This window comes from Nomascus leucogenys, chromosome 24, assembly GCF_006542625.1.
Source record: "Nomascus leucogenys isolate Asia chromosome 24, Asia_NLE_v1, whole genome shotgun sequence".
In the NCBI taxonomy this organism is placed as follows: Eukaryota; Metazoa; Chordata; class Mammalia; order Primates; family Hylobatidae; genus Nomascus; species Nomascus leucogenys.
Window position 1 is genome coordinate 11,933,616 of NC_044404.1, and position 15,069 is coordinate 11,948,684.

At 46.9% G+C, this 15,069-nt stretch overlaps 1 protein-coding gene across 5 annotated transcripts in view; it reads right to left on the minus strand.

Moving 5' to 3' along the window:
- Positions 1 to 15,069, minus strand: part of MTOR (mechanistic target of rapamycin kinase) — a 156,122-nt gene that overhangs the window by 15,837 nt on the left and 125,216 nt on the right. For all 5 annotated transcript variants that reach the window (XR_004028485.1, XM_030805770.1, XM_030805771.1 and 2 more), the window contains 12 exons: positions 12,761 to 12,876; positions 11,482 to 11,599; positions 8,917 to 9,165; positions 8,126 to 8,226; positions 7,249 to 7,345; positions 6,848 to 6,946; positions 6,395 to 6,517; positions 6,018 to 6,200; positions 5,423 to 5,557; positions 5,034 to 5,208; positions 2,927 to 3,062; positions 407 to 554 (listed from right to left, as the gene is read on the minus strand). Coding sequence is in view for 4 of the 5 variants with exons in the window: in XM_030805770.1 (XP_030661630.1) it covers positions 407 to 554; positions 2,927 to 3,062; positions 5,034 to 5,208; positions 5,423 to 5,557; positions 6,018 to 6,200; positions 6,395 to 6,517; positions 6,848 to 6,946; positions 7,249 to 7,345; positions 8,126 to 8,226; positions 8,917 to 9,165; positions 11,482 to 11,599; positions 12,761 to 12,876 (1,680 nt within the window). In the remaining variant the exon portion in view is untranslated. The remainder of the gene's footprint in view (positions 1 to 406; positions 555 to 2,926; positions 3,063 to 5,033; positions 5,209 to 5,422; positions 5,558 to 6,017; positions 6,201 to 6,394; positions 6,518 to 6,847; positions 6,947 to 7,248; positions 7,346 to 8,125; positions 8,227 to 8,916; positions 9,166 to 11,481; positions 11,600 to 12,760; positions 12,877 to 15,069) is intronic.

A 15,069-nucleotide genomic window follows, 5' to 3' on the forward strand; every position in this document is an offset into this window, starting at 1 on the left:
GAAAAACACAAGACCTCACCTCAGTTATAGGCCTTCTGTGCAGATGAGAGTACCGGAAGTTTGAAGGTTTTGGAAAACAAGCAATTCTCTTTCTTATTACTTACACATCTACTAAACATTATTTCTCCATATGGCCAGTGCTTTGTATACATTAGTAAATATATGGTGCCGAATATTTATCTGTCTAGTCTTCCCTAGGATGGTGAAAACAATTTCTCAGCTTAAGGGTCCTTCAGTTTCTTACAAGGTTATCTGCTTTAGGACTCACTTTATTAAACCTTCTTCAAAGCTGATTCTCTCAAAGAGATTTTTCAGTGACAGACATACAGAGAGGAATGAGAAGAGCAGCGCTACAGAGATTCCCTGCCACGGAAGAGGTACTGGCTCTCGTGGCCGCATCACATACCCGCAACATGATGCGATGCTCGATGTTGAGAAGGATCTTCTTCTTCTCCCTGTAGTCCCGGATGAGGGCGTGCAGTGTGTCACAGTGGGGGACCCAGCCAATGAGGCCCGAGTTGGTCGATAAAGGGATGACAGCATATCTCTGGATGCTGGTGCCCACAGAAAAGCAGGGTTAGCGTACCGTAAAGAGAGTATACCGTTGAGCAGCTGAGAACACAGGCAGACTATTTTTTTTTTCTTTTTTGAGACAGAGTCTTGCTCTGTTGCCCAGGCTGGAGTGCAGTGGCACAATCTTGGCTCACTGCAACCTTCGCCTCCTGGGTTCAAGTGATCTTCCTGCCTCAGCCTCCCAAGTAGCTGGGATTCCAGGTGCGTGCCACCATGCCCAGCTAATTTTTTTATTTTTGGCAGAGACAGATTTCACCATGTTGGCCAGGATGGTCTCAATCTCTTGACCTCGTGATCCGCCTGCCTTGGCCTCCCAAAGTGCCGGATTGCAGGCCTGAGCCACTGCGCCCGGCCCTATTTTTTTTTTTTTTTTTTTTTTTTTTGAGACGGAGTCTCATTCTGTTGCCCAGGCTAGAGTGCAGTGGCACTATCTCAGCTCACTGCAACCTCCACCTCCTGGGTTCATGCGATTCTCCTGCCTCAGCTTCCCGAGTAGCTGGGATTACAGAAGCACACCACCACACCTGGCTAATTTTTTGTATTTTTAGTACAGACGGGGTTTCACTATGTTGGCCAGACTGGTCTCGAACTCCTGACCTCATGATCCACCCTCCTTGGCCTCCCAAAGTGCTGGGATTACAGGTGTGAGCCACCGCGCCTGGCGGCCCTGACTACTTTTAATGAGCCCTCGCAGCACCAGGCTGGTGTGAAGAGTGTGTTGAGGGACGCTTTGTGAAGAATAAGGCATCACAGAAAGACAGTGCACTGATGGTGCAGTGAAAGCAACACGAGTCTCCTCAACCTGCCTAAGAAACTCATGGCTTTGGGGGAACAAGCAAGTGACTAAAATACCTCTCAAGTGAATTCTCATGGTTTTTAACAGGAAGAGGAGTGCCAAAATACAGATGATGGGAAAGGTTTGGCTTTCATCCCACAAGGGGTCAGACCCATCTCATCTGTAGACTCTCCAGTCTACCTGCCACAAATTGCTCCCTGCTGGATTCTTTGGAGGTTGTTAAAGGCATTTCCCAATGAGAATACCCTAAAAACTCTGGAAGAACTTGGTTATAAATTAAGTTATAAAATTTTATAACTTAATTTTTCATTTTTAAAACATTTTAAAAAAATTATTTACTTTTTGAGATAGGGTCTCGCTCTGTTACCTAGGCTCGAGCACAGTTGCACCATCACAGCTCACTGTAGCCTCGACCTCCTGGGCTCAAGTGATTCTTCTGCCTCAGCTCCCTGAGTAGCTGGGACTACACTGTGCCCCGCATTTTTTTTTTTGTAGAGACAGGGATTACAGGTGTGAGTCACTGTGCCCAGCCTATTTTTATTTTTTGAGAGAAAGGGTCTTGCTCTGCTGCCCAGGCTGGAGTGTAGAGGCACAACCTTGTCTCACTGCAGCCTCGACCAACTGGGCTCAGATGATTCTTCCGCCTCCATCTCCCAAGGAGCTGGGACGACAGGCATGAGCCACCATGCCCAGCTGATTTTTTTTTTTGTAGAGACAGGGTCTCACTTTGTTGTCCAGGATGGTCTTAAACTCCTGGTCTCAAGCAATCCTCCTGCTGTAGCCCTCCAAAGTGTTGGGATTACATGTGAGCCACCATGCCTGGCCACTTAATTTTTTTTTTTCTTACTTTAGTTATTTATTTTTGAGATGGAATTTCACTCTTGTCGCCCAGGCTGGAGTACAATGGTGCAATCTTGGCTCACTGCAACCTCCGCCTCCCAGGTTCAAGCAATTCTCGTGCCTCAGCCTCCTGAGTAGCTGGGATTACAGGTGGCCGCTACTACGCCCGGCTAATTTTTGTATTTTTAGTAGAGACAGGGTTTCACCATGTTGGCCAGGCTGGTCTCAAACTCCTGACCTCAAGTGATCCACCCACCTGGGCCTTCCAAAGTGCTGGGATTACAGGCATGGGCCACCGTGCCTGGTCACCTTTTTAATTTTTTTAAATAAATAGTGATGGGGTCTCTCTATGTTGTTTAGGCTGGTCTTGAATTCCTGGGCTCAAGTGATCCTCCTACCTTGGCATCACAAAATATTAGGATTATAGGTGTGAGCCACCATGCCCAGCTTTTCTCTTCTAAAGAGACAGTCTTGCTCTATTACCCAGGCTGGAGGGCAGTGGCGCAATCACAGCTCACTGCAGCCTTGAACTCCTGGGCTCAAGCCGTCCCCCTGCCTCAACCTCTGGAGTTTCTGGGACTACAGGCATGAGTTACCGTGCCTGGCTCCCTAATTTTATAGTTTTTTGTTATGATATAATACATGACTACATGAGACAAATGTAGGAAAAAACCAGAAGACTTCTCAAATTGTTGCCATTTCAGGGTTTCTGAATACCTGAGGTTTTTCCGAAGAGATGTTGGGTCATTGGCCAGAAGAGTGTTAACCAAGCCGAAGAGCTGCATCACACGCTCATCCTGGCGCAGATCTTCATGGCCTTTTAGAAGGAAAACAAACTCATGCCCGTTGCTGCCTGTAAGGGACAGTGGGAGCGGTGAGTGTATATCGGAGGCCCTCAGCTCTTCAGCTGAGAGCACCACTGCATTCAAGAGATCCCACAGACTACATATGCCTAATCATACGTTCCTCACAAAAAGAAAAAACGATCCTCAGAATTAATGAAGAGTGGCTTTGCATTTTATGGTTCTCAATGACCAATGTTGTTCAAATTAAAACAAAACAAAACCTGTTTTTGAGGACCAGGAATGGTTAGGCACGGAAATGATCATTCCTGTTTTCCGACCCACTCTGTCCTCCTCTGTTCTGAGAAGGTTGACTCCTACAGGCCGCATCACCTGGGATCCCACTTGGGCGTGGCCAATGGTGGAAGGGTACTGGCAGGAGGTCAGAGGATGGGTAGAGGGAGAGGTCAGGGTATGTGTACCCCACCACCAGCCTGGCCCCAGTTCTAGAAGCCGCCACTCTCTCTGGGCTGTAGACTCTGCCAGATGGCCTCTCTGGCATGGTGACGGTTCTAGCTGGGCTCCTTGCTCTTCCAGTTCTGGAGTGTGGGTGTGGGTGAGGGTTGAGTAACAATTTCACACTTGTGCTTGTTCATGAGCGCTCCTTGTTGATTCTCTTAGCTTTGCTTACACCTCTGGGAACAATTCTTTTCTTAAACTCTCTTTAATTAAACACCCCAAGAACCAGCCTGACCCACATTTTGGTATCAGAAGACAACAGCTCATGCAGAGACAATCACCTGTGGACCATGAGTAATTGGTGTTGGTGAATAATCACTGCATTTAAGAAACATGAGCATTATTAAGAGCGAGAATCGAGGCTGGGCGTGGTGGCTCACACCTGTAATCCTAACACTTTGGGAGGCCAAGCTGGGCAGATCACCTCAGGTCGGGAGTTTGAGACCTGCCTGGCCAACGTGGTGAAATCCTATCTCTACTAAAAATATAAAAATTAGCTGAGTGTGTGGCATGCGCCTGTAATCTCAGCTATTAGGGAGGCTGAGGCACGAGAATCGCTTGAACTCAGGAGGTGGAGGTTGCAGTGAGCCGAGAGCACACCACCTCACTCCAGCCTGGGCAACAGAGTGAGACTCTGTCTTGGGAAAAAAAAAAAAAAAAAGCAAGAGGCGGCTGGGCGCGGTGGCTCACACCTGTAATCCCAGTACTTTGGAAGGCCGAGACAGGCGGATCACTTGAGGTCAGAGTTTGAGACCAGCCTGGCCAACATGGTGAAACCCCAACTCTACTAAAAATACAAAAATTAGCCAGGCATGGTGGTGTGTGCCTGTAATTCCAGCTACTCGGGTGGCTGAGACAGGAGAATCGCTTGAACCTGGGAGATGGAGGTTGCAGTGAGCCAAGATTGCGCCATTATACTCCAGCCTGGGCAACAAGAGCAAAACTCTGTTTCAAAAAAAAAAAAAAACAGCGAGAGGCCTCAAAGTGCCACCACAGCACTAAGGCCTCCCTAAAACATCCCCCATAAGTAACATTCTACCCCAAGGGAAATTCCAGAGGCCACTTGCTTAACAAATCTCACTGTGAGAATCCACTTGTTCATTTTACACAATCATTTACCACAGAGACTATGATGGTAAAAAAAAAAAACAAAAAAATTCAAGAGCCAGAAGCCCTCGTTTCAGAGGAGCTAGCACCTTCCCCACTTGCACCTAGCTGCCTCCTTCCTGGCCTCATCAGTCCCCAACACCTGCCTTCCACTGCTACTTCTCTGTCTTGCATGCCTTTGTCATTCCCTTTGTGTGTGATCATGCTTCACATAAGCCCAACTACATGAATAACTAAGTCCTGAGGACATAATGAGAAATTTGCTTTTCCTCTATTTCCCTCTCAATGAGCATGGGAGAGATGTAGCTATGATAGGTGAGTAGTGGGAATGGCAAGCAGTAATTTCAGAAGAGGGAAGGGGTCTCAGCCAGGGTAGGAAGGAGAAGTGGGTGACAGAAGTGCACAATGGTCCTTACCCATAAGTGTCAATTTCCGGGGCCTCTGCTTGGATGTGATGACTTGCAAAGACGGTGCTATGGACTGAATGCGAATGATTGGCTGGTTGGGGTCATATGTTCCTGGCACAGCCAATTCAAGGTCCCGGCACATCAGAAGTTTTGGGGAAACATATTGCAGCTCTAAGGATGTGAGCTGTGAATAATTACCAAAGGATTTAGTGTTCTGCCTCCAGGGAGGAATTTAAACGCAATTTAAGTATTTTTCAGTGGATTGCTAATAACAATTACTTGTCCCCAAAGCAGAAGTAAAACCAGATGCTTTGGAATGAGTGTTAGAACATTCATAGACAGTAAAACAGAAAGGACTATAATGACAGTTAACCCTGCCAGGAGCCTGAAGATCCTACCTGAGGCAGCTGCTTTGAGATTCGTCGGAACACATGATAATAGAGGTCCCAAGCTTGGGTGAGGTCTTTGACATTCCCTGATTTCATGTACTTCCTGCACCACTCCTGGGCCTCCATTAAATCTCGACCATAGGCCTGAGAGAGAAAGCAGGTACGTTTTCAAGTGATCAAAGTCTCAACCAAGCCAGGAGGCAAAATCCCCAGGCTGACTGCAGACATTTCCTCAGGAGCCTGCTGTGGGCTGGAGAAAGTGAGAGCAGAGGTGCAGGCCTCCAACCCTGGAGCTCCCAAATCAGCAGCATAGCTTATAGGGAAGGAAGGGTGAGAGGAGAGACGAGATGACCTCTTGAGAAATCTTGGGCTTTTCCAGTTAAAATTCAGAAGGGTCCCTGTAACTAATTTCTGATGTTTTATGGTCTGTGACCTCCATCAGAGCTCGTTTTATTAAAGTCAGTGGAAAGCCTAGAGGAAAAGAAATCTGACAAAGGCCTTGGGTCATGTCCTTTCATTCTGTAAAAACTTTTCTCATTTCATTTTTTTTTAGTGGCAGAATATTTCTACAGGGTTATGTCCTTTCTTGTTTTTTACCCCGTACCTGATTAAAGGATGTTTCCTTCAGAGTCTGGGGGCCCCGTTCCATCATAGCATGCAAGGGCTCCAGCACCTCAAACATGCCTTTCACGTTCCTTTCCCCAAAGTACAAACGAGACGCCTCTTCCAGGCCTTCGTGCCACATCTCATGCCAGAGGATGGCCACTCGGATCAGCTCCTCGCTCACCTGAAGCCAAGAGAAGGAGAGAAGCATGAAGAATCAGCTAACCTCAGAAAGGTCTGTTTTGGAGACACAGGAGGTAGTATTTCCAGCAGTCAGAGGAAGTGCACAGCACCAATGCGAGGAAGAAAAACAATCCCACTCGTGCCCACCAGCTAAGTGACCAGGGTCTATGGAACCCCACAGTGGCTCCGACTCACCATCATGGCCTGCTGGACCAGGGTGTTGCTGTGTTCACACATGTTCTTCAGAATCTTGTTGGCTGCATTGTGCCGGGCTGTCGTGGTAGACTTAGAAGCCACTGTCAGGGGGTAGATGAGGGCCTGAGGGAAAGACAGAAGGAACATCTATAAAGGAATGTGGGTTGGGGAAGAGCTGGTGTGAATTTTAAGGAGAATGACAAAACAAGTGGTGAGTGTGACATTAACATCTGCTTGAGACTACCAGGAAGAGGCTAACTCAGTCTTGGAGGGAACGCTTTCTTTTTAGCAAGGCTCCCGGGCCCTCTGGGACGGCTGGCTGGACAGACCCTCCTGGGCCAGGATGGAACACATGGCTCCCAGTTCCTGCGCTTGTGTCTCCAGGGCAGCTTTTGGAAAGGCTGACCACCAAACCAGGAGTTAGATGAGAAACTGCCCAGGGTCTCCACGTACCTGGGGGTGGTACCGACCAATGTCTGTGAGAAGCTGGTGAATGAGACGTCCCACCAAGGGTCTGGGTGTATCAATTCGTGCAATGAGCTGAGGTATAACCTGGTATTCAAAAAGACACAGTATGTAGCATATGAGACTTGAAACAACTAGTTATTCTTCTAGGCAAAGATCAATTCTTTTAACTTGTTTCAGTTGATGCTCTGAAATGGTTCATTCCCTTCCCTTTAGTTTCTAAAAGAAAATAAAGAAAATATGGACACTTGACACTGGGACCGAGCCCTACTTCCTTAGCACTGTATTAACACACGCTGCCTTGTGACGCTGAACAGAGCATGCCTGTAAGAGGAGACACACAGAAGAGAGACTTGGAGCCACCTTCACCTGTAACCAAGTGTCCTCACCTGTAGCCAGGTATCAATCTGGATGGCTTTCACCCCCTCCACTAAGGCCTCGTTGACATCTGGCCAGTGACCATAATCAAACCATAAGGTGAGAACTCTGAAAAAGAAATGAGAAAGTCACAGAAAATTTAGTTTCCCAGTTTTTGCCTGCCTGTTTTTCATCTTTAAGGCTCCTGAGAAGAGAGCTGGCAGGGACTCCAACCAGTGACTCTCAAATGCTCCTCCCATGGGAGCAGTTGTCTGTGATGGGTGGCAGTGCTCTTGACTGAACACCACAAGAATCCCCCTGAGCAAATGAGCATTTCATCCCAGGTCACCGAGGGGTCACCATGGCACGTATGCAGACATCAAACAGACGAGCCAGGATAACCTTTAGAGAGCCACAAGTCTGCACATGTAAGAGTCGCTGTAGGGCAGAGGCAACAGGGACACCTGGCTCTTAGCTGGCTGGAGATCCTCAAATGAAGGAGGACATGGACCTTGTCACCTTTACCCTCTGGGTTAACTGATTTGAGTCATTTGTTTAGACCTCTCCAAGTTGCAGAGGGATTTTAGAAATACTGTGACTTCAACAGGCAACAGGTGGTCAGAAAAAAGAAATATTGTGATTAACAGATGGGTTAATAATCCCTACATAATAAACCACACATGGGTAGTTCTCGCTCCACTTCTCCTCCTCACTCTCTGTAGGTTTCACCCACACAGGTGGGGCCCAGTCAGCTGTTACTCCTTAAACTGCAGTGCAGAAAAAAGGCACATACATCGATCTTGGGTGTCCTGATCAGGGTCAGGAAGGGAAAGAGGACTTTTACGTGTGACTTCCAGGTCCTGCCATTAACATGGCCTACCAGAGTTGCATCCTTCCCTTCTCTGATACCTGAGTGTATCCTGGAGGTTGTTGCCTCGTGACAAGGAGATGGAACGGAAGAAGCCCTGGACGGCAGGCACCGTGTACATCAGGAGGGTTTTGGACAGATCCTGTTGGAACACACACCTGTTAGCGACACTCTTGCCTCAGCTTTCTCATCTGTAAAATGGGCATAAGAGCATACTAATTGTACCTACTTCAAAGGGTGGTTATAACAATTAAATCGGTTAATTCATGAAAAATCTTTAATCATTACCTGGCACATAGTAAAGACTCAATAAATGGCAACTGTATCATAACTGTTATTATCTTGGGCTGACGGCGGCTTCCTGAACAGGATGGAGGGAGGAGATGGGGCTGAGGCTCTGAACACCCTGATCTCTGGGCCTGCCAGCTGCCCTGGTGCATTCTGAACTGATAGCCCAAGGGGAAGGGGAAGAAGTGGAAGTGGAGAGAAAAAGGCAGAGGATGGACCTCCCAAGCCCCATCCTCAGAGTGGACCCGCAGCTGTGTACAGCTGCCCACACACAGCTGCAGCACGTACAGAATGAGCTCATCCATAGGGAAGCTTGACAAGGAGCTTGTTCTTCAGCAGAGAGGCTGCATCAGCTCCCCAAACACAAATATTCACACACAAAGCCCTGTCTCAGGCAGTGCTGGATGGTAGATAGGCAGTATTTTCCAGCTCCACCTGGCACTTCAGATACAGCCTCAGGTTCCTTTTAAGCTTAACAACGATTCCATTTCTCAGAGAGCCTGGCACCTTGGTTGGTTGTTAATAAGGAAGAAGGGAAGGGTACCTCAGTGACCTTCTTCTGCAGCGGTGATGGGGTGGGGCTGTTCTCGGTGCTCTCGGCCTCGCTCTCACTGTTGCTTCCCTCAGTGCTGGCAGTGGTGGTGGCAGTGGCGGCCGTGGTGGCAGCAGTGGTGGCGTTGGTGATGTTGGCCCCACTGGCATGACGCAGTTTCTTCTTCTCGTCGCGGGCTTGGTTCTGATGTTTGTAGTGTAGCACAGCTTCGAAGTTCATCACTGCCCACGCATGCCAGGCCTGGTTGGGGAGAAAGACAAGGACAGACACCGGAGCTGTGACCAACAGCAGGGCTCAGAGGAACGCAAGGTCAATGCTGAGGAACAGCTGCTCCTGCCTCTTCTCTGTGTCCATAAAGCAAACACTTCAAGGAGACACTCAGAAATGGCTTTTACTAAATTCAACATGATCCACTCACTTTGTGGAGCACTAACTATATAACGTACTATGAGTGCACTGCGAGAAGGGCACAGCAAGAGGAGCAGGAGAGAGCTCTTGCCTCAAGGGATCTCCTGGCCTCCTAGGGGAGCTCACGCACAAACCTGAAGACCTAGGTACTCTGCAAGGCACAATGGGAGTAGCAAGGACAGGGATTTGGAAAGCTTTGTCAAGAAGAGGGATCTGGGGTAGGTCTGGAAGAGAGCTGCAGAAGGGCAAGGAGGGAAACAAGAGGGCAGCAGTGGGGACTACTTGGCAAGGGGGAAGAATAAGGCCAGAGATGCGCAGATTGGTTAACGGGAAACAAGCCCATGGATGTGACTGCGCAGGGGATACACGCAGGCGAGGAGTGAGAGCGAGGCCAGCAAAGCACGCCTGGAGCAGGCATGGGGCTGACACTTTCACCCAGAAAGCAGAGCTGCACTGGGTATAAAGTGTACATTTAGGGGAGAGCAGAAGTGGCAAGCAGAAGTGGGAGCAAGCAGCAGTCATCACAATATTTCAAGGGAGCAAAGTCTTGACAGGTCACCAGATAGTGGACAAAGGAAGACATGAAGAGCATAGGAGCATGACAGAGAAAGAATTTCACCCATCTGCCTGGTCCCAACACCTAGCCCATGGCCTGACAGAGAACCAGTGCTCAATGCTTGAAGGAAGAACCGCTGGTGCTTATTTGGATAAAGGAATACTACTCTCTCTCTGGGGTTCTGAGCAGCAATGACTCTATAGCGTACCACTGCTTGGTTTAGCGAGTGTGAGGCAGAGTTTGCTTCCAGACATGGTAACTTTGCAGTGATAGTAGGACACTACGTGACCCATTAATAGCTGAACTTTCTGAATAATAAGGAAATTCGTTTGTATGCCTTGCCAAAAACCTTGAACACAGGTGTGTCCGTTTTCTTATCTAAGCAGAACAGATTGATCACAACTAACCTTTACTTGATGAGTAAGAATTCTACAATGACCCAGGTTTCAGTTTTCCCATACCTTCATTTATTCACGGAATATCTCTTGTATATCTGCTATGTGCCTGGCAATGACCTGGGGTCAAGGTGAACAAGACAAACAGTCCTGGCATGCACACAGGGCCATGATGTTGATGGTAGAACACATCATAAAACCAAAGGGACCCATATTAGGAAAAGCTTTTAAAAACTAAAACTAAAGTTCCTGAAACCAGCTTTTTTCTTGTGATTTGCTTACTTCCTAAAACCTAAATGAATGAAACTTGGAGAGTGTATTCTAACTCTGGTTAGAATACAACTCTGATTAATAAGCTTCCAGTTAATAGTGTTTACCGGATGTATTTTCCAGCTTTGGACATGCAAGCTGTCCTAGAGAGAGTATTATTCTTATGACAAAATGGACATTTTTCAAACCAGAATGAAGCATGCCTAAACAAAGGTAAGATCTGTATTATAAGTGCTTCTGCAGTACTCAGATGCAAGTTTAGATTTCAGAGAGATTAATTCACAAAGTATTGGCAAGCCAAGGAAATACTGGAAAGATATCAATGACATCTGCCACACCAAGTAGTTACCAGGAAGCCTCTCAAAAAGAAATGAGAATGTGTGTTCTCACCAAAGATATATACTCCAAAAATCACCCCTCCATCAATCACATCTTTTATATATTTTCTAATTCTGTTTATCTCTTTCAAAAGTTTCCTGTAACATAACAGGATGTTACTTGGATCTTTCCAATAAAAACAAAGAAAGTTAGGTTCTTAGCAGAGGAGCAGGCAAGGATGGAAATCAGAAAAACACTGAGCAAGAACAGATGACCCAAGGGAAGATATTGCTCCAGAGATTAACCATGTGTCCAGATGCTCCCAGGAAAACAAGCAGCTCAGAGTCTATAAGACAGCAGCAATCCCCAGCACCACATACACATAATAATGGTGTAACATGTATTTCTCCAATAATCTTTCTGTATTAATTAAACTTGTAGGGGGAAACGCAGGCTCCCTGGGCCTCTGATAGATAGGCTCCGGGGACTCAAGAAGCAAGTTCACAGCATCAGCCTAGCTCCGCAGAAGCTCAGCTGTAACCACGAGCACACAGGAGGACACGAGCCAGCCAGGGTGCTGGGTCTCACAGGTGGCCTGCTTCTGATCACCTTGTACCAGCTGCGGTCATGCTCTGTGGCAGCGCTGTAGTACTGCAGCACTTTGGGGATTGTGCTCTCATTGATGCCCTGTAGATTCAGCTGCCATTCTCCAAGTTTCAGGAAGCATCTGGAAGCAGAGAAAGAAGCTCCCATGACGCTCCCTCCTCAAAACAGACCTCCTAAGAGGACCACAAATTGTTAGGGGGACACTGAAGCCCTTCTAGTATTTCCTCTTGTTCTCAGGAGGCAATGTAAAGGAGCTAGCAATATTTTCAGCCATATGCAAGAAAGGAGATGGGCTTTTGGAATACATTTTTAAGATACCATCTTTCCATCTTGACCTTTGTCTCTCAATGACAGCATAAACCAGGTACCTGGTACAGATAGGTCTGTATGGACCTATCTACCCCAAACCCAATTTTTGGGGGTGATAGTTGTTGAGAGTTACTTCTTTATTGATTGCTATATGGCTTCTCCCTTACTTTTCCCTTCCCCTCTATTCTTTGTAATGAGATTAGCCCATATTTACTAACTGCTACTGTATTCCAAGTGCTGCTCGAAATGCTTGACATTGTACTCTTTGCATTAATCCTCACACTACTTTACACCACCCTAGGAAATAGAAACTGTTACTATCCCTTTTATATTGATAACTGAGGCACAGAGAGGTTAAGTCACTTCTCTGAAGTCAAATATCAAATCTGCAGCATAGAGTGGCACAGTGGCTCACACCTATAATCCCAGCATTTTGGGAGGCTGTGGAGGGAGGCTGGCTGGAGCACAGGAATTTGAGACCAGCCTGGGCAACATTAAACTTGTAGGGGGAATTGCAGGCGCTATGCCTGTTTTTTGTAGAGACCTCGTTTCTATAAAAAAAAACTAGCCAGTGTGGTGGCACGTGCCTGTAGCTACTTGGGAAATTGAGGTGGGAGGATTGCTTAAGCCCAGGAGATCAAGGCTATACTCTAGCCTGGGTGACACAGCAAGACCATCTCAAAAAAAAAAAAGGGGGCGGGGGCAGCATATCTGACATTTGAAAACAAGGACTCTAAAGCCAGACGCCAGGAGAACAGCACATGGGTGCTCTTGGGCTGCTGAACCTAGGAAAGCAAGTGGCAGAGACTTTGAGAGCAGCACGCTTTGGTGGTTGCCTGGGATCCCTACTGGAAAAGGAAAAAGAGATGTCAGCAATCAGCCACCCAAGAAGCCTTGAACTCCTCCTTGCTGCAGAAGCTGCTGGGATGACAGGGCTGGAATGTGACTTGCCCCAGGTCAGTGGGGACCTCACCGGGCCATGAGCTTGTGCAGTTCCTGCTTATGCTGCTGGTCCTCAGTAGCGATGGCATGCTGGGCCTGTTGCTGCATGGTCTGGACAAAATGCTGCATGTGCTGGAAGGCATCAATCTGTAACAGGACAAAGGCATAGAGAGCCACTAGGCTTGTGGCCCAGCTTCAGAGGAAGGGAGCTACCGTTCATGTGATAGGCATGAGTCAACCCCTCTCCAAAAAGAATACCCTAGAGCACAGAATGACGACCCCATAGGACAGAGGACCAGGGAGTGATGCTGGGAGAGGCTGGGCTTTTCAAAAAGATTCATGACTTATTCAACTCAAGTCTTGGCTCTCCTTTGCCAACTATAATTACCAGTTTTATAAGCCCTGGCAAAGTTTCATGCCTGGCTACCCCAAATAAAAATTCCTATAAAGTAATTTGAAACAACTGCTTACTTCACTATCAATATGTTACCCTGGGGGATATTAGGCTTTTGGGAATTGTTTCAGGCTAATAAAACTTTGGTATTTGTTTACAACACCAGGGTATCTTGGACAGTCCAGTGGAGCAAAAACTATAGATTTAAAAATCATATAGCACCCAAATAAGAACACAGATTTGGGGTGAAGACCCTCATGCATTCACAGGGAATAGGCAGAAGATATCAGCTCAGCACACATCTGGTTGAACAGGGTGACTTAGGGGCAAAATCTCCAGAGCACCCTAAAGCAGCTAGATCTATTTACACTACGGGCTTGTATACAAAGTGAGCAGAGGGCATGTGAGTCAGGAACAGACAGCTGAACTGAGGAAGGGCAGAGACAAAATCACAGATCTGGGACTACTGTACAAGCCCGCCATATCCAGTTGAACCAGCAGCTTGATAAGTGGGGTCCATATCACTTTTAAAGGGAAAAACAAATCTTTTCTGGTTTTTCTAGAGGGGGGAAGACCCACAAATAGAAACAAAAATAATAATAAAGGGCTTCAAGGATGGAGATAGAATGTACAAACATCAAAAGCTCAAATGGAAAAATGGCAAAATCTAAATGCATTAACACAGGGAAAGGAAACATTATATGAGAGAATGTGAAAAAGAGGCAATGTGTTCTGTGCTGCAGAAGAAGGAAAAAAATCAAGACTTCAGATAAATAACAGTTCTCCTTATGGTAAATCATGTAAGAAGTATTTTTGTTTGTTTTAAATAAAAACATGTTAGCCAGGTGCAGTGGCTCACACCTGTAATCCCAGCACTTTAGGAGGCCGAGGCGGGTGGATCACCTGAGGTCAGGAGTTCCAGACCAGCCTGGCCAACATGGCGAAACCTGTCTCTACTAAAAATACAAAAATTAGCCTGGCGTGGTGGGGCACGCCTGTAATCCCAGCTATTTGGGAGGCTGAGGCAGGAGAATTGCTTGAACCTGGGAGGCGGAGGTTGCAGTGAGCCAAGATCATGCCACTGCATTCCAACCTGGGCAACAGAGTGAGAATGTCTCAAAAAAAAAAAAAAAAAAAGAACAAAGGTTGGGTGTGGTGGCTCACGCCTGTAATCTCAGCACTTTGGGAGGCCAAGGTGGGTGGATCACCTGAGGTCAGGAGTTCGAGACTAGCCTGGCCAATATGGTGAAACCCCGTCTCTACTAAAAATACAAAAATTAGCTGGGCATGGTGGTGGCTGCCTGTAACCCCAGCTACTTAGGAGGCTGAGGCAGGAGAATTGCTTGAACCTGGAGGCAGAGGTTGCAGTGAGCCGAGATCACACCATTGCACTCCAGTTTGGGTGACAAGAGCGAAACTCTGTCTCAAAAAAAAAAAAAAAACATGTTAGTGATGATGGCCTTGAAGAAAATGAAACTCCCTAGTTTGGGGGCCAAGACCAATCTCAGATGCTTTTCAATATAAAGAATTAATTGGCATGAAGAGATTGGGTTAACCCAGAGCCAGAATGACATGACAAACAATTGATCAAGCAGCTAATCCATGCATGAGGACAGGGCAGGCACACAGATGTTCTAACACTTAACAAGACACCTGTCCCTCAGACTTCTGTCTTCACAGAGATCCATTACTCACCACCAGCTTTGAAAAATGAACTACATTAGCATCCCACACTTGGGAAGTAATAAATGTTCCTTTAATTTTAATCTTTTTTAATTTAAATTTTTATTTCTTTAGAGACAGGGTCTCTCACTCTGTTACCCAGGCTGGAGTGCAGTGGTGCAATGATAGCTCACTGCAGACTTGAACACTTTTGCTCAAGTGATCCTCCTACCTCAGCCTCCCAGTAGCTGAAACTACAGGCACACACCACCACACCCAGTTAA